General features: G+C 38.0%; 4 protein-coding genes across 4 annotated transcripts; 2 read left to right on the top strand and 2 right to left on the bottom strand.

The window, feature by feature from the left end:
- Window positions 1-1977: 1977 nt before the first annotated feature.
- On the top strand, window positions 1978-3494 carry K460DRAFT_314232 (uncharacterized protein; the record flags this gene model as incomplete). Its single annotated transcript, XM_040930266.1, has 3 exons — window positions 1978-2082; window positions 2136-2271; window positions 2330-3494. The coding sequence occupies 3 exons, from the start codon at window positions 1978-1980 to the stop codon at window positions 3445-3447; spliced, it is 1359 nt and encodes a 452-aa protein (XP_040785269.1). The 3' UTR covers window positions 3448-3494.
- A 697-nt stretch (window positions 3495-4191) lies between these two features.
- Window positions 4192-5106, bottom strand: K460DRAFT_356531 (monothiol glutaredoxin-like protein-4; the record flags this gene model as incomplete). The annotated part of the gene is made up of 2 exons (XM_040931968.1): window positions 4192-4263; window positions 4336-5106. 2 exons carry the CDS (start codon window positions 5104-5106, stop codon window positions 4192-4194), a joined length of 843 nt encoding a protein of 280 aa, XP_040785268.1.
- A 272-nt stretch (window positions 5107-5378) lies between these two features.
- K460DRAFT_396204 (ribosome biogenesis protein-like protein RPF2) lies at window positions 5379-6676 on the top strand. Its single transcript, XM_040936088.1, has 2 exons — window positions 5379-5502; window positions 5561-6676. The coding sequence occupies exons 1-2, from the start codon at window positions 5489-5491 to the stop codon at window positions 6516-6518; spliced, it is 972 nt and encodes a 323-aa protein (XP_040785267.1). The 5' UTR covers window positions 5379-5488; the 3' UTR covers window positions 6519-6676.
- K460DRAFT_367662 (ARM repeat-containing protein) lies at window positions 6463-10194 on the bottom strand. The gene is made up of 4 exons (XM_040933616.1): window positions 10064-10194; window positions 9920-10009; window positions 9807-9869; window positions 6463-9589 (listed from the first exon to the last, which is right to left on the bottom strand). Exons 1-4 carry the CDS (start codon window positions 10143-10145, stop codon window positions 6756-6758), a joined length of 3069 nt encoding a protein of 1022 aa, XP_040785266.1. The 5' UTR covers window positions 10146-10194; the 3' UTR covers window positions 6463-6755.
- Between the last annotated feature and the right edge of the window lie 8939 nt (window positions 10195-19133).

The raw sequence follows: 19133 nt of genomic DNA, 5'->3' as shown, positions 1-19133 counted from the left end.
ACGCACTGGGTTTGTAGGTTTTGTAGTGGGTTCATGCAGATGTGCACATGGAATCAGTAGTAGTCTCGCCATGTGTCTACTAGGCTCAGCTTGCTGCTGGGGGCTTTCATTGTCGGGCCGAGTATGTGCATTAGCACAAAACCACGTTGATACGACGAGTCAAGTGCGCACTATCTTCGAAAGTTTGCGACGAACTCCAAGGCCATTCACTAGCCTCAAGTTGGTCGATAGGCCGTTGAAGAGAGGGAGGATGGCGTCGACAGCGGCGCTTTCCGAAGCGCCATGGCTATGTTTCGATCGTGGGTCAGATTAACCCTGCAAGGCTGAACGGCAGTCCCAGGGTTGTTTCGAACCGTGTCCCAAGACAACGAACGAGCTCATGGAGTCATTTCCTCGCAACCGAAGGGATGGCAGAATGTCTCCATCTATTCGCGCTATCACTGAGGCGGAGACGTCGTATCAAGGACCGGAAGTGACAGAAGGTTTCGGACGTAGCTTGCCACGACTCGAACAATTCTACATTAGTCGAACAAACCTTCCCACAGCCACCAAGTAGTCGCATGTCAGCTCGCTACATTGAGCTTCCGGCGGCGACCTAGATGTCGTCCAGAACGCCTGACCAGAGTGCCATGATGCTGTCAAGCGAGCAGCGAGAAGCGAGATGCGAAATGCGAAATGCGAAGGGCGATGGAATCAGAACGACCCATAATTCTCCCGTTGACAGGTCGGCATCGTCTCCAAGTCAGGTAAGACCACTGTTTCCAGACAGTCTGACTCTCCTTTAAGCTGCATCATCACACGTCAGCGCCCGCGGAAGGAAAGAAGTCACGCCGCCTGCTCGCATGATACGGATGTTGCCTTTGGCGTGTTTGTGATAACCGACTAACAAACTGTAAAAGTTGACTTGTTAATCGAGTGAAGAGGATAGTCTCCAGACTCCACAAAGCAGGATCGACGTCGACGCGCGCGTGCGCAACGAACTCGATCGTCAAGGAGGCCAACGAGTCACTATTCCACGTGGCCACGAGCCACCACTAATGAAATGACGATCTCTGTGCAAGTTCGCCGATGGTGACCTGCATGAGTGTGTGGAAAAAGGTGGAGTGGGAACATATTGAGGGCCTGGTCTGTGCACCCACCGAGCCGCACGTCGCTTCTCTCAGTCGTCTCTCCAGCCTCAACACATCTTGAAGATAGCCGAGGACCTGCAAAAACTTCCGAGTACCCCCCCGACGAGGCAAACTATCAATACATGCTGAGAATAGGATGGCTGACTGAGGAGCCATCAGTGTGTGAACCTCCTCCGAGCGTCATGATACAGATCGTGTTCGCTGACCGCGGCGTCCTTTGGGCGGATAGGCACTTCCGTCTCAGCTTTCGCGACATTTATTAGTGGAGATTTTGCCGTAGCTTCGTGACAGAAACCACCCGCTTTTCCCGAAGAGTAAGATCTCCGCTCCTGATAGCCTGCGTCCTGCATACCATTAGTGTCGCCCCACCTGTTGGGAAGGTCTGGGGCAATCCCAATTTTTCATTCTTCTGGCGCAAGTTCATCCTGACGATTGGCTGGAACCGCAGATGAGAGCTTTAGCTCAAACTGTACAATGCAGGCACCTGGGATAATCTCTGCGAAATAACATTTCTCTAGGACGGAAGAAGCATGACCCTCGAATGGCAACGCTAGAAGCAGTCCCAACCCACACATGCTACCAGTTGCCGACGCCTCCGATGGCTAAGCTTCTGCAGCCACTCGCTTCGTCTATGAGATGACGGGGTCTCATATGAGTGCTGGTCTTCCCTGGACAGTGTATCTGCTCAGGACAGTCTCCCTAGCTACCAGCTAGTAATACTCACGAATATCTATCAAGGATAGACTCCAAACTCGAAGAAGAAGAATTATTCTTGTCAGCGCTCTCTTTGAATCTGCCCTACTACTTAACCACTCTGCATGAACCTTGCCTTTGAGTGCAAGGAACAATGAGGCCCCTGCAACTGCTCCTTCCACTCCTAGCATGGGTATCGGTTGGATTCGCACAAGACGCTGAATTGTCTTCCGCGATTGAACATCTTCCCAAGTGCGCGGTACGTCCTAGTTTGAGTCAACACAGTCGATATATACTAATTCGCTTCCACAGCTACCGTGCCTTCGCACCGCAATAGCACAGTCACCCTGCGACGTGAAGAACACGACATGCATCTGCACCAACGAGCAGCTACAAAGCGACGTCCAAACTTGCATGTTGAAATCCTGCCGCCTGAGAGAAAGCTTGAGTGAGTGACTTCTACACTATAAAGTACAAACGTCGACTAAGCGCGTGGTCACTATTAGCCGCAAAAAACCGTACCTCAACAGCATGCCACGCCCCGATACGTTACAAGGGAGAAACTGCCCGCATTTCCAACCTAATACTCTCCGTCGTGACGGCTGTGTGTGCTCTTTCGCGAGTCCTATATAAGGCGGTCTTCTCCATTGGCGAACTCGGATGGGACGACTACACAGTCCTGGCGACATTGATCACCGGCGTCCCTTCCGTAATAATCATCGATAGAGGTTTGGTTCCGAACGGACTTGGACGGGACGTTTGGACCGTGCCTTTCGACAGCATCACCAACTTTGTCCGCTGGCTATATGCCCTCGAGGTCCTCTACTTCCTCCAAATTGCACTGCTAAAACTCACACTACTCTTCTTCTTCCTACGGATCTTCCCGAAACGGCTCACTAGGCGTCTCCTTTGGGGGACAGTCATCCTCAACGTTCTCTGCGGAGCTGCCTTCGTCCTTGCGGCAATCTTCCAATGTCAACCCATTTCCTTTTACTGGACGTCGTGGGACAGGGAAAGGCCAGGGAAATGCATCAACATCAACGGCTTGGCCTGGAGTAACGCCATTATCAGCATTGTACTGGACATCTGGATCCTTGTCCTCCCGCTCTACGAGATTTTCCACCTACAATTGTCGTGGCGCAAGAAAATCAGCGTCGCCCTGATGTTCGGAGTTGGTACCTTTGTCACTGTCGTCTCCATCCTCCGCCTCCGATCCCTGGTGCACTTTGCCACGTCGACAAACGCGACCTGGGACCAAACCGACGTCGTAAACTGGAGCAACATTGAGGTCAACGTCGGAATCATCTGCGCCTGTATGCCGGCGCTTCGCGTTATACTCGTACGCTGCTTCCCCAGGGTATTCGGCACAACCAAAGGAACCAGTCAGCCATATCACGCATACGGCAGCCGCAGTCAAGGCATGAAGAGAGGAGGGAGTGCGGTGGCGAGCGGATTGGGAAGGAGCGCGAACACGAGCGGAAGGGATCCGAATACCATCACGTACACGAAGACGTTTGAAGTCCAGCATACGGATAACGATGAGACGTCGCTTGTGCAGATGGATGAGTTTGGGCCAAAGAAGCCAAAGATGCAAAGCAGCAGTACGAGTATATCTAGTCTATAGATTTTCAAATGTTAGGAATTTTCTGAAGTCGGGGCTTCAGCCAGAAAAAAAAAAGCACACGTGGTTTCACATCTCGATTGCAGTTTGCGATTGCTACCTCGTCAAGGTACCCCTATGCTTGGAACAAAACGCCTCGCAATGACAAAGTTTGCGGAAAGATACCAGCAGCTGGATGGCCATAAGACAAGGCATTGGGATAAATTATAGTATTTGGCATCTCGAAGTAAGAGTGAGAGAACTCAACCCAAGGAGCCTGACCTTTCGTGTCAGTATCCCACGCACAAGAGCTGGACGTATCCGTGGCTCCCCCCGTCATCGGGTCATCACAAATACTCAAACTACACAACATCCGTCTGAAGGGGCAACAGCAATGTCTCTGGACCATGCCACGGAACTCTCCCAAAGCCAGACAAAGACCTGAACTACCATTGAAATGAATGAATGTTAAACTTGTCGTAGTCTTGGACCTATTCACAACCTATTGGTATTAAAGAAAATGCGCGAATCAAGTAAACTACCCATTTAGGGGTAGCAAGGTTCCTTAACCGTATCCCTCCATTTTTTGGTCCCTGCACCCTAGCTAGCTCCTGCCATTCGAAGCCCGCACGCGATCAATCCCTTATCAGAGCCATATCGATATCTTGGCACAAGGACTGAAATGCAACCCCACATAGGTTACCACAAGTACAAAGGTGACGTCAGGGCCTCTGTCATATATGTATCTGGCGGTAGTACTGATACCTTCTAAGCTGCCTTTGATGCATTGACGGAATATTGGGTGAGAAATTCGGGGTCGTTTTCGAATTCTTCTTTAACCTGTGGATTGTTAGCACCTGTTACATCTGCTCCCTGACGATGACTATCCATAGGTTACGCTGGAGTACTCACGATATCAAGTCCACCGACCAACTCTCCATCCACCCACAACTGCGGAAACGTTGGCCAATCCGCATACTCCTTAAGCCCCTGCCTAACCTCATCGTCGGCGAGGATGTTGAAGAAGCCATATCGAATGCCCTTCTCGCGCAGTACGCCCACCGTCTGCCGGCTGAACCCACACTGTGGTGCGCTCGGTGTGCCCTTCATGAACAGCATGACTGGCGCGGCCTTGACAAGCTCCCCAAGCCTCCTGAATAGCTCTTCCTTGTTCGTCTCCTGCTCGCCTTCTTGGTGTTGGCTGGCGGGTGCTGACCTCGGGTCTTGAGCGCTGGGCGCGTATGCGCCGAAGTTATTCGCGCTTCCCGCAGATGTGCCGTTTTGAACTGGTGGTCGGGTAACCGTTTGTGCGGGTGGTAGGGTCGTTCTCGCGCTGCCTGCGCCTGCGCCCGCGTACTTTTCTACAGCAGCTCGTACTCGCGCTGCATCTGAGCCTGACACAGTCTCCAAGCTCCTGCCGTCTTTCTGCAGGACAATAAAGGGCACTGCTGTGACATCGTACTGCTCTGAGACATCGGGTAGCTCTTCGGCGTTGAGGGCGAGAAACTGGATGGGCGCGTTGGCGGGGTATGTGCTAGCAAGCGTCGACAAGATGAGCGACATTTGCTCGCATGGTTTAGCCCATGGCGCGTGGAAGTAGATGACGGCGAGTGTAGAGGGTGGTAGCGCAGAGATGGTCGCGTGGAAGGCCTCTTCGTCGGGGATCTCTCGTACAGATGCCATATTTATTCGACGTCGCAAAGTTGTGTTTTCGTGACTGTGGGTGGGGTCTTTGAAGCGGTCGTTTGGACGATGGGGGAGGTTAAAAGAGTGGATTGATAATGGGAGTTACAAGAGAGAGAGAGAGAGTGGGCGCAAAACGCAATGCTGTCGGTGCGGCTTTATGATCTGATCCGATGATGATAATGATAATCTGCTCGCCTCTGACGTGCTTTCTCCTCCGAAATCGCGGAACAACGACCGTCTTGCAACCCCGCGCGCGCTTACGGCAACCGCCGCTGATGTTCGGCGGCCAAACCTTTTTCCCCAGCGCCGACAGAAAAAGTTCCAGCTGCCCTTGCCAAGAGCTTGCAACTTTCCCAACCGCCCGCAAGCCAACGACAAAATGCTGAAACAAGTGTACGTACAACGGGTTACTAGAAGCACGACGATGCAGCGATGCTAACTCTGAATTCAGAAAACCAAAAAATGCCCGCGCCAAGCGCGCAATGGCAAAGCGTGAACCGCAGCAGAACGAGAACCCCAAGACGACGCTCTTCGTCACGGGCCAGAAGACGTCGCAAATCCTCAAGCTCGCCGTTGCCGACCTATGCACTCTCAAGCGGCCCTTTGTCGAGCGCTTCACCAAGAAGAATGACATCCATCCGTTCGACGATGCCACTTCGCTCGAGTTCTTCTCTCTCAAAAACGACACTTCGCTCCTCGTCCTCAGCTTGCACTCGAAAAAGCGCCCACACTGCATGACCATCGCGCGGACTTTCTCGCACAAGATACTCGACATGCTGGAAATCTACATCAACCCGGAGACGTTCCGCACACTACAGCAGTTCAAGAACAAGAAGCCCTCGGTTGGCCTAAAGCCGCTCATCTCCTTCCACGGCACAGTCTTTGAAGATCCAAACCAGACCAAGTACACGCTCGCAAAGAGTCTTTTCATCGATCTATTCAAAGGCCAAGACGCAACCGAGGTCGATGTCGAAGGCCTACAGTACCTGATAAGCGTTTCAGCAGAAGAGCCAACGGACGAGCGGCCAAACCCTGAGATAAAATTGCGCTTCTACCTCCTCCGCACCAAACGCTCGGGCCAGAAGCTGCCGCGCATCGAAGTCGAGGAGATGGGGCCCAGGATGGATCTCACCCTCGGCCGCGAACAGTTCCCAGATGCGGATATGCTGAAGGCTGCGATGAAGAAGCCAAAGGGCGTCGAACCAAGGACGAAGAAGAATATTGAAACTGACATCATGGGCGATAAGACGGGCAAGGTTCACTTGAGCAAGCAGGACTTCAATACCCTGCAGTCGAGGAAGATGAAGGGTCTCAAGCGTTCAAGGAAGGACGAGGATGATGAGGAGGTGGGTGTCGAGGACGCGGGCTCGCAAGACGATACAACGACACTGAAGAAGGTGAAGGTCTAGAATTGTTCTGAATCATGGAAAGAAGATCAAAGGATGACGTTGCATGGGCTGGCGTTCGGGCATTTCTGGTGTTATCAGGGTTATACCACCTGGGATACTCAGGCAATAGGCGTCTCAAAAGTCAATGGTATCAGTTATCAATCTACCAAAGTCTCGCCTGAATGGCTTTACACATGCTTGCATTTACTAAACCTCCAGGTACTACCAGACCTGAAAGATATCCGGACGCTACCAAACCTAATCATCATCTGGCTCATCGGCCTCCAACCACTTAGCTCTGCATCTCACCGCGGCACTGCGCACCTCTCTCTTTCGATCATCCAGTGCAGCTATTAGCCTCTTGACCACTTCTCTCCTATATCGCAAGATCTGATCCTCCTTGAATTTCTCGGCGGCCAGGTGCAGACACCTAAGAGCTGCAACACGGACCGCTGGGGGAGGTGGTGCGCTCTGGTTCTTACTGACGGTGGCGTTGGCCAGTAAGCGAGAAATAAGGGCCCCAATGTGCTCTTCGAGGGCCTGTGGCTTCTCGATGAGTGTAGATGTGAGTGTACCAATTGCTGCTTCTTTAACGATATCCACGCCCTTCAAATCGAGCGACTGCAGAAGGAGAGTAACGAGCTGGTCTACCTCTTCAACGACAATGTCAAATGGCATCCACCTCAATGCCCCGCTAAGCGCAATGAGATAATTTGGCTTGGTCTCTAGAGTCGCTTCCCTGAAGGCCTTTGTGATATTCGGAACCAGCAGTGCAAAGGTCTTATGCTTATGCAGACCCAGTATCTGACAATGATTTTGCTTGGTGAGTAAGTCATCAGGCTGAAGAAGCGTCGAGAAACCCTGCGCGACTGTGCTTCCATACTTCGGATGTGACAGTAATGAGAGCAGTGTAGGGTAAAGAGTATTGAGCACGGGGCTACTTCTCAACACGATGCCTTTGAGGCATGCGAAGATAATGCGTATCCGTGGCGGGTCGAGCTTGTCAGGATTGAAGAGATCAAAGTCGGCGATAAGAGGGTCCATGCATGTCTTCAGTGCCGACGTGGTGTAGTACTTGTTGATGACTAGTGACATTTGGCGAAGGGTGGCTGATCGGACGTGTGGTGAGAGAACAGGTTGCTGAGCGTAGTTTGCAAGAGTTGAGACGAGAAGCTGAAGCTCGCAGGGAAGAGTAGTCTCTTTCCGGAAGGAGGCGACGAGGTGTGTAGGAACAATCATGGTCTTTTGCGAATCTGCTGACGCATTTGCGCTGAACGGTGGTAACTCTGTCTGTGGCTTATCGCGGTAAAGTGTATACAGCTCTGCAGCAACAATGTTTTGCAGCTCAGTAGGCTGCGCCCTAATGATGAGATTGCATATGCGGCCGACGAGATCCAGTGTGGACTCATCGTTGAAAGCTGTCGGATGGGATGCATCCGAACTTGCTATGCGCTTGAGCAGAGGAAGGGCGATGTCTTTGTAGTGTGTTGAGATATTCGGGTTTTGCGATAGCCTGCCTTCACCTTTATTGAGCGCGTACAAGATTGCTGATAATAGCGCGACAATGTATGCCGAGGACGCACCCTGCTTCACAGCCGAAGTAAGCTTATTCTTTAATCGTAAGAGGACGGTATCAAAGACTTGTTCCTCGCTTGCGAGCCTAGCAAAGGCCCCCAGAACAGTCGAGTAACCTTGTGATCCATCGGCATCAGTATCCGGGAGTTGAGCCAGGAAAGCTGGGAAGGCTTTGTCGACCACGACTTGGGGCTTTTGATGTGCGATCTCGACGAGGCCGTTGATTGCTGCTTCCTTGACGTCGTCCTTGCCATACGATTCGTCAGAGATTACAACGGTGTGTAACAGCTGAATGATGCGTCCGACACCCTCGTCGCTTAGTAGCTGTCGTGCCTTTGACAGCTGGATCAAACCATCAAGAGACACCAGCCGAAATGATACTTCCTTGCTGGGAGCAGTCTCGAGTCCATTAAGCATGACCTCTAGGGCCTGGTCGCGGAATTGAGCCAGCGCATTGTTGCCCACTTGTTCTCCACCAGGGCCAATCGTTTGCCAATCTCCATAAACGTCGATATTTGCTCGAAGAAGTTGGATAAGAACCTCAAGTAATCCTCTTCGCTTTGCCATGGTATCCGCGGTTTGGAATAGCACAAAGAGACTGGGTAATACTCCAGCCAGAAGGATGTTGGTGACCTCAGGCGATACATCGGCGATTTTATGCAATATGCGTGCTGATGCTTGCGACTGCTTTGTTGGTGCATCTTCTAGGTGCTCATTGCATTCCTTGATGATCGGTCTCAGGTAAGCGTTGAGTGGACCTGTTGTTCCCTGCGACAGCGTTCTTGCGATTGTGGCTAAACCTGTCAAAGCTTCTTGGGCAAGGTCCTCTTCCTGCACGTTGAGAATCTCGAACTTCAAAGCATCCCACAAGGTTATCGAGTAAAGTGATACCGTTCGGGGTCCATACTCTTTCACTGAAGCGGTGATAGTTGAAAGGACATCTCGCTTTGTGTTCATGGACGTCGAGTCCAGCTTGTCTAGGAGCGCCGGAAAAGCGTAGGGCGCAAAATCAGCTGTTGACGAAATACAGTCTCGCAGGCGATCTTTCAAATCTTGAGCGGTGATACCATATGGATCATCAGGGGGTGGGCGGAAAGTGATGGGAAAGTAGTTGAAGACTGCATCGAACAGATCTTGCGCATCTGCACCAATAGTCCACTCCGTCATAGGCACTCTCAGAATTGAGAAGACCATCATCAGGTTCCGGGGATCCTTTTCACCATCAAAGTACGATATAAAGCGTGCCATGAAACCGGGGGTGGTTTCGTGATGAGCTCGGAGCGCTTCGCGGTACTTTGCCATCAAAGTGTCAATTAATCGCAAGACCGGGCACCGTTCGCTCTGCTGCTTGAACTGGCGCAGAGGGTGTGTGTTGGTGAGAAGAGCCTCGACGATGCTGACCACCCTTTGGTCGTCCCATTTTGCTAGTTCTTCCAACGCTAGTAGTGCCTTTGCGCTGGAACCTAAACCTTCGTTATCCTCGGTTCGGGAGAGGATGAAGTCGCAGAGAAGATTTCCTGGCCTTGTCAGCTCTGTCATGTTGCAACTTCAAACCTCCTCAGAATCCTGCAACCGCGTCCTGCTCGAGACCCTTGTTCCATGTGTGTTCGTGAAGCCCTTGAGACTGCGTTGTTGTAGTATAGCGAGGGGGTCTTCTGGGCGTTCAGGCTGGCAGCCATGCGTTGCAAGAGGGTGTAGGAAGTCGAAGTAGAGCCGGAATGGTAATCAACGTACTTTGCTGTAGGGATAGCACCTTCTGTGGAGTGGAAGCCAGCACCTCCGCGAGGTACGACATCGCTATCAGACGTCAACATTAGCCTACAAAATTTAAGACGGCATATACGCACTCTTCGACCGTGTTGGTCCATCCTCGCTATTGAGGTACTCTCCAAGGTCCGTAATCAGACTTATGAGCTTCAATTCGCCATTCTTTAATCCTGCGCACTATCAGCACTCAAGCCGCCGATGCCCCTCCAAAACCTCGAACATACGCGTCGCGCTCCGTTGTGCGGTTGCTGTAGCTTCCTTCTTATTCCTGTCATGGTCCAGCAGGTACTGCTGGATGTCTGACATTCTCACGACGCGTTCTGGTGGTGTATGGGTATATTGCGGGAGTCCTGAGGCGCGCGATACGGAAAGTTGCACACTGCGGCAATAATGTTACTAAGGTAGGACAGCCGATGAACCGCGGCAGCCGATGAACCACCTTAACTAAAGTTACTTATCTGTAAAAATAAAGCTGTAAAGCTATTTACAAAAGTTAATATTATAAAATTTTATAAAGTATTAGTAAACAAAAGCTTGCAATTAATTTATACTATTTAAATTTTTTTAAAAAATTAATTTGGCGGCTGCGCGCAGTAATTTTAAATAAAAGCTGCAGTAGCTATAATATATCTAAATTACTACTTTTAGCATCTATAATATAATAATATTTTACTATATTTAAATTTATAGAATGTAAAGTTATTTGCTTATATTTATTTATTTTATTATAAAATTTTTATAAAATTATAGCTTTTTTTTTTTATTACTTTTATATATATATAGTAGTTTATTTTTAAACTATTATTGCGCGCTCTTTTATAGCGCGCTTTTTAGCAAGTAACTATATTACTTTTACTTTTTTTATAATTTTTTTTTTATATAATATTACTACTGCTTTTAGCTTTCTTATTTTTTTTTTTTAAAATTATTTAGTTTTATTTTTATATTATTTTACTATATTGCGCGCGCAAGCTTCCTAAATAGTTTTTAAATTTTAAAATACTACAGCGCTATAAAACTTTTTATGCTATTAAAAATTTAAAAGTTTACTTTTATTTTTATACTTTTTTTTAGTTAAAAGCGCGTTGCAGAAACTTTTATTTTTATAATAAAAAAACTTATTTTGCACTTAAAAAGAATATAGTATAAAGCCTAACTATTTAGCTTTAACTTTTGCCTTATTTTTTATAGTAATTTTAAATAAATTGCAAAGCTAGTTTTAAGTATCCTTATTACTGTTATAGCTTGGGCTTTGGCCTAAGCCCTAGTATTTGCAGACTAAAGACCTCAGCAAACCTTAGCAATAAACCCCTATATAAATAGCTAGAAATCTCTGTACCTTTTTAAAGTATATAATACTATTATTTATACTTAAAATAAAATAATCCTAAAGCTAGTTTATAATATTTATATACCTTCTTTTTGTTATTTATATTTAATAGATAGAATAGAGCTTAATAATAAAAATAATTTAAGCTTAATTAAAGCTTTTCTGCAAATTTTTAAAGAAAGACAACAAAAGAATATAGCAGCAATAGTAATATTATATTAATAAAACAAAAATATATAAAATAAGCTTTAAAATTTTGCTAAAATATTTAAAAGCAACTATTTACTATAGCTAGGATTTATAAAAGCAGAACTAGTACTTGTTTTAGTACTGCTAGAACTTTAAATTAACTTTTAATTAGGCGTATTTGCTTTACTTATTGCGCTTATACTTTAATTAAATTTTCCTATTATTTACTACAAGCTTCTCTTAATAGGAGAGCTATTTTTAAAATATAAAGTATACTTTTAGGCTTAAAAAGTTATAATTAAGCATAAATTAAGAACTAATGCGGCCTTTATAGGGAATAAAAAAAATATATTTGCTTTTATATAGAATTAACTAGAAGTAAGTATCTAAAAAGAAATTAGCTTTTACTATAAAACTAGGGGGTAAGGGGAACAATAGGACCTAGTTGCTTTTTTTTAATATTTAAATTTTTATTATAAAAATAACTATAAAAAAGAGTAGGCGCAGGCTAAACTAGAAAACCTCCAGCAAAGTAACAAAAAAGTTTTTTTAAAATTTTTTATTTATTTTAAGCAGCTTTTAGCCTAGAGTAGTAAAGCTAAATAAAATTTTAAATAAAAATTTTATAAATTCTAGCGCTGCTTAAACTATATACTTTAAACTATTACTCTACACTAAAAAGTTACTTAGGTAAACTACTATACAGTAGTTGCAGCTTATAAATTAATTACAGTAAATATTAAAATTATAACTATAAAAAAAAAAATTTATTTATACTACTAGCCTACACTAAGGGCAAAGCGTAATAAAAATAAAAATATTAAAATAATTTTAATTTATGCTATAGAAATAGTAAAATTATAAAAATAAAAAAGCTTAGTAGCTTTAAAAAGCAAATTACAACTATAGCAACTTAACTAAGTGCTAAATAAAGTTTTCTAATAATAACGCAAGGCAAAATTGTATATATACTGCAGGGAAAATAAGTATTTTGCAAGGGACTGCGCGAACGCAGTATTTTTATATATAGTATTTATTAAAACTATAGTAGTAGTATTATTACTAGTTAAAAATAAAAATTAAGAAAACTAAACGCTTTTAGCTAAAAATTAGACTAGGGGCGATGCAGGGATACTATAGTAAAAAAGCAAGCTAGGGCAGAAAATAATATAGAAAAAATTTAAAAAATCTAGCAAAAAATAAATAAACTTTTATTTTTTATACTAGTTTTTTTTAATAAAATAAAGTTTATAAATGCCTTAGTTAACTTAAAATGCAAGTATTTTAGTACTATAAGCAAAAAAACAGCAAAGCAGGTTAAAATAAATTTTATTAATATTCTGCTCTAATTTTTAAACTAGGCTATAGGAACCCTTTTAAGTGTAAAAATAACTTAGCTAGTTATACTAGGCTATAATATAGATAATTAGTAGTCTTGCTTAGTAGCATATATAATTTTTAGCTTAAAATACAACTTTATTTTTAAAAAATTATAAATAAGCCAAAAAAGGGCTATATTAGATATAGCCTAAAGTAAGCTAGTTGTGCGTAACGCAGGATATATAATAATAAAAAAAAACTATTTTTAAAAAATATTTCTAAAAATAAAGATAGTTTTAGGCTTAATATACGCAGCTCTACTATAATAAAAAAAAAAAAGTCCTAGTAGTAGTAATAAATTTTGTAGAATAATAATTTAATATTTAACTACTATCTTCTAAGAACAGAGCCCTAATAATACCCTGCTAAAAAAAAAGTTAATAAAAAATAAATTAAAATTGCTAGAAGAGCTAAAAGAGTTTTAAAACTTATTTAATAATAGTAAAATAAAAAAACTATTTTTATATTAAAAATACTTAAACTATTATATCCGCTTGTAGCAAACTAAAGAAAGTAATACTTTATACTTACTATAAAAACTTTTATATAGTATGCTTTAGAATTATTTGCTAAAATTGCAAAAACAAATTATAAATTTAATAAATAAAAAATAAATCTAGGCTAGTTTTTTTTTAGTAAAAGTACCTGTTTTTCTTGTATATAAGCTTTTAAGGGGGTAGCGCTTTTATATAAACTACTAGGCTTTAAATAAAATTATAAAAGCAAATTAGTACCCCTTGCTTTTTATTAAAAAAACTTTTTAAATATTATTTAACGCTAGGTAGTTTACAAAAGTAAATATCTGCTTAGCATTTTATTATTTATAGGTAGCTAAAAAGAATAAATACTTAACTGCATTCTAAACCTAGTTTAGCTTTTATAAATAGTTAGTATATTTAATAGGCCTAACTAAAGCGCCTACTTTTTTTTAATAATATATTAATAGAGCGCTTTAAGAAATATTAAAGAATTATGCTACAGTATACTTAAATAACGTCCTAATATACTTAGGGGGCACCTATAAGGACTATATAAAAAAAGTCTGCTAAATTTTTATACTACTTAAAAAAGCTAAACTAAATTTAAATTTAAAAAAGTGCGTTTTTGCTGCGTATAAAGTCTAGTATCTAAAGTATATTATAAAAGCAAGAAAAGCAGTCTACCTAAATTTTAAAAAAATCTAGGCAATTTAAAAATAAAAGCTACCTACTATAGTATAAAAAATATAAAAGTTTTTAGAATTTGCAAATTTTTACTAAAATTTTATTTTTTAGTTCTTTTAAGTAGCAGGGCCGCTATATTTTCTAACAAAAAAAAGCGCTTTATTTTTATAAAAAAAAGCTTAGTAGGTAGCTTTCTAAATGCTAAAAAACACTTTTATAGCAGGGCTAGTATTAGCCTAGTAAAATTTTAAAAAAAACATAATTATAAAAGTAAACTATTCTAAATAAGTATTAAAAAAATACTTATTCTAAATTATAAAAAGTATTTTATACTCTATTATATACTACTTAGTAGCTTTTACTTTAAAGCAATAAAACTACACAATTTATAATAAAAAGCTAATTATAGTAGTATAGTATTTAAAAGCGTAGTTAGCAGAACTTTAAAATATAAAATACTTATTTATAATACTAATAAACTATAAAAATTTAAAATACTTTACTATCTTTTGCACACTTAGCAAATGCTAGCATAAATAAGCAAAAATACTATTTTAGTATAACTTTTATCTGCAGTTTTGCTTAAGCTAAATAGCAGCTTACTTAAATATATTAAGTTAATAAAAATAAAATATTATAATAAAGTCCCTTTAAATATTTTAAGTTATAACACTTATTAGCATAGCAGCAACTTAGAGTAGTAAAAATATAAAAGCTGAACTAGAGCTGCAAAAAAGCTGTATTTTTATAAATAATTATATACAGGCCTTATAAAACAAAGCTATAGTTTAAAATAAAATATATAATATCTAGTTTAAAGCAATACAAAAAAGCAACTAATACTTTCTACTAAAAGTAAAAATTTTATAGCAAATTAAAGACTGCACAGTTAGCGCGCATAGCACTTTATTATAAAAAAAAATAATATAAGTACTAGCATAAAAACTACTTACTACTATAATTATTTAGCAGGCTTATAAGTCTAATCTAGCTAAGTACTTAAAAAAAAATACAACATTTTAAATAATATAATATAATTATTACTAAAATAGCATATCTAAAGACGTTGCCTAGTATATCTAGAACTGCTATTATTATAAAGCTTATATATCCTAAAAAAAGCAGCAGAAATTATTATAATTTTTACTAGTAGCAGACTAGTTTTAGTTACAAATTTCTATAGATTTTATAGTAGACCTGCTAGCAAAAAAAAAAAAAACTTTATACTACTTATTAGTTATTACAAATTGCTTTTTTAAATATATTTAGTTAAAAGTACTAATTTTTATAGCTGCTAAGCATTGCGCGGCGGTTTTCTACAATATATAATAAAAATTTTATAAATTCCTATTTTCTATTATTACTAACTGCAGATTAGACTAGTTAGGGAAGTTCTAAACTATGCTATATAAATTTATAAGTATAATACAGTTTTTTTTTACTGCCTATTACTTTTAAACTAATAGTAGTACAAAAAAAGCAAACTAAAAAATATAAGTAGTATTAAAAGTAGTAATTTACTTTAAGCAGATTAATTAGCCTAATTATTTTTTAGCTTGCTAGCTAGCCCTAAATAATAAAAATTTTATAATAATAAAAGTAAGCCTAAACTTCTTCTTTAATAAATATATAGTAGACTTGCTCTAATAAGTGCTAATAAAAAAAAAAAGCTAAACTATACTTAAAAAATATGCAGTATAATTTTTAAATTACTTAAAATAAAGCATAAAACTAGCATAAGCTACTATTCTATTTATACAATAACGCTAGTAGAAAGCAATAAACTAAGTGCGTTAGCTAGTAGAGTAATTTTAAATAAAAAACTGCGTTTAGTTTTTTTTATAAAATATAAAAATAAACTAGCCTAGTAATAAGCTTAACTAGCTGCAGGCCTAATATATAATTATAGTAGTACTTACCTTTTTAATAGTTACTTTAGACTTGCTAGGAAATTTTTATAAAATAGTATATATAAACCTAGTAGAATAAGCCGCAACTAACCTATTACTAAACTAGAAAAAAAAAAATAGCTAACTAAGTTTAAAGCTTATTTTTAAAAAAAAAGACCTTTTTTTTTATAAATAGGAAATAGAAGAGATCTTTAACATTAAAAATGCTAAAAGAAAAAATAAAAAAAAAACTTTAGTTAAATAGTAAAGCTAGCTAAACTTAATTTAGCAACTTTTAGAAAATGTAAAAAACATAGTAGTACTAAACTACTATTATAAAAAAAAAAAAAAAAAAATATTATTAATAAAAATAAAAAGTATACTAGAAAAAGCAAAGCACTATGTATTTTTTTAGCTAAAAAAAGGCAAAAGCTGCCTTAGGCCTAAATAGGAAAAGAAATACAAGGGTAGGGAGCTTTATTATAGCTAATAGGCTAGCCTAAATTAAAATAAAACCTTAAAAAGAAAAAATAAAAAAAATATAAAAGCTAGAAGCTATACTGCAGCTACCTTAGACCAGCCTAAGTTAAAACAATAGAGAGCCCTAAACAGAAAAAAAGCAGAGAAAACACAAAACTTAAAAAGAAAAAAAAGACAAAAAAAATATAGGGGCTAGGAGCTACACTGCGGCTACCTCGGACTAGCCCAAGTTAGGACAATAAAAAGTTCTAAATAGAGAAAAGGCAGGGAAAATATAAAACTTAAAAGAAAACTTTACTTTTCCTTATTATAAAAACAGCTAGACTATTAATACTTTTTACTACTATAGTTACAGCAAAGGCGAGTTTTTACAGGACGCTAAGTAGGCATAGCACAGTTTTGCTAAAAAAAAAAAAAAAAAATATTTAAGCTTAAAATAAAGCAGCCTAAAAAAGCACTGCCTAAAGCTTAAGTTTGCTAGGCAGACACAGTATTACTAAAATAAAAAAAACTAAAGTAAAAAAAGCTAAATAATAAATTGCTAAAATATTTAAAGCTAAAAGGGTAAATAAAAAAAAAAAAATCTAAATTAGCCTAAAAATAGCGCTGCTAGTAAAAATTAACTAAAAAAAGCTAGGGCAGAAGCTAAGCTTAAAGTAAAAGCTAAACTTAGAGCAGAAGCTAAACTTAAAGCAGAAGCTAAGCCTAAGGCAAACCTATTAACTTATTTTATACTAAAAAAAAAAAAAATTCTTTAAAAAAAGAATACTTATACTAGCGCTAAAAAAAAGTAGAAAAAGAATGCTAATTATAAGTAATAAGCAACTAGTTATAATAGCTATAAAAAAGCTTAAAAAGCTTTTAGCAAACTTAAAAAAAAATTAGCTTATTACTACTATTAATAAAATTAATAAAAAAAATATATTAGAGCGCCTTTGCATTATCGCGCTAAAAAAACTATTTTAAAGCTAACTTATAAAACTTAATTTACTAAAAAAAACGCGCAAGAGCAGACAAACTAGCCTAAATATAGTAAAAAAAAATTTTTAAAAAAAAAAAAAATACTTATATTAATGCTAATAAGCAACGTGTTTATAAAAGCTTAAAAAATATTAAAATAAGCATTTTAGCCTTTAATACAAGTATAAATTAAGTTAATAGCTTAATTTATAGTATTTGCTATGCTATTTATATACGCGTTTAGTTTTTAACTAGTATAATTATAAAATAAAATATAAAAAACAATAGCTAAAGCCTTTTTTATAATTGTGTAGGGGAAATTACTTGCAGTTTATTTAAAGCTATAAGCAGTCTAAAATAGAAATAAAGCAATAATATTATAAATAATAGTATTATAGATATTTTTATAGCAATAGCGCAGCATATAAAATTATAAATTAAACTAATAGTATATACTAACTATATAATGCGCTAAATTAGTACTATAAGTACTTTAAATAATAATATACAAATTATTGTTAAAATTAGACTTATTGCAGTAGTTTTATTAAGCTTAAAAAGCCTAGTAAAAATTAAAATACGTAATAAAAAAAATATTTTTATACTTATATATTTTCTTGCCTTAGTAGCAAGCAGAGTATAATTAATTAAGCCTATTTTAGTATTTAGTATAATTAAACTTTTTTATAATACTAATATACTTAGTATATATTTAGCTTTAAATAAGCATCGCTTTAAGTTTTTTATTATTAAAATTATTTTTAGTAATATACTACCTAAATTTGCGCACTAGCTTAACTAAAGTACTTAATTAAAAAAAAAATTAGCTCTACTATAGCGCTATATAAAAAAATAATATATATTTTAGTAATAGCTACTAGGACTGCTACAACTGCTACTAAGTAAACTACTACTACTACTTAAAGTAAAAAATTAAGAGCTAAAAATAAAATTACAAGTTGCTATAGCAAAAAAATAGGCAGCGCTATAGGGCTAATATAGAAAAAAAAGTATATAAAATAAAAGTATAAAAAAAAGTAAAAAAAAAGCATATAAAAGTAGCTCTAAAAAAAAATAATTAAAAAAAAGAAGTTATAAGTTCTTACTTAAAAGTTTACTTAAATTTAATATAAGTTATTATTATAAGTACGTAAAGGCTAATAATTTTTAAAACTACTTAAAATTTTTTTAAAAAAGAACTATACTAAAGTACTATAAAAACTTAATAATATTGCAACTAGCCTAAAGCTTAAAAAAAAGGGAAAATTTTTTCTAAAAGTAAAAAAGTATATTATAGCTTAGGCTTTAGCTTAAGCCTTAGCATTTGCAGACTAAAGACTTTAGCAAACTTTAATAATAAACTTTTATATAAGTAGCTAAAAATTTCTGTACTTCTTTAAAGTATATAATACTATTATTTATACTTAGAACAGAATAATCCTAAGGCTAGTCTATAACAATTACTATTTTTTCTATTTATTAACTTTTAATTTTTTTATTATAGTTATATTTTAAATTATTGCAGTATAATATTAGTATTAAGTAGCTTAACGCTTATAGCTTTAAATACTTTTTATATATTTATAAAAGTAAACATAGTATTATAAATAGCTTAAAATAATAAAAAAAAATTACTTTTATTTATAAAAATAAAGCTTTAGCTGCAATAAAAGTAGTGCAAAAGCTTAGTTAAATAGGCAGTTAAAAAAAGTAAAAAAAGCACTATATCTAAAAGTTATAAGCTATAAATTAAATAAAAAAAAATACTATTAAAAAAATTTTATTAGCGTTGCAAAAGTTTATAAAATTAGTAGTAAAGTAGCTGCTATAGCTATTAAAAATAAAAATCCTGTAATTTGCCTATACTTTACTTTTTATACGCTAATTAAAAACCTGTTTAAAC

Source organism: Cucurbitaria berberidis, assembly GCF_010015615.1.
Source record: "Cucurbitaria berberidis CBS 394.84 unplaced genomic scaffold K460scaffold_4, whole genome shotgun sequence".
Classification (NCBI taxonomy): Eukaryota; Fungi; Ascomycota; class Dothideomycetes; order Pleosporales; family Cucurbitariaceae; genus Cucurbitaria; species Cucurbitaria berberidis.
The sequence above is the reverse complement of the archived record's forward strand: the minus strand, read 5'-3'. Positions and strand labels throughout refer to the sequence as shown.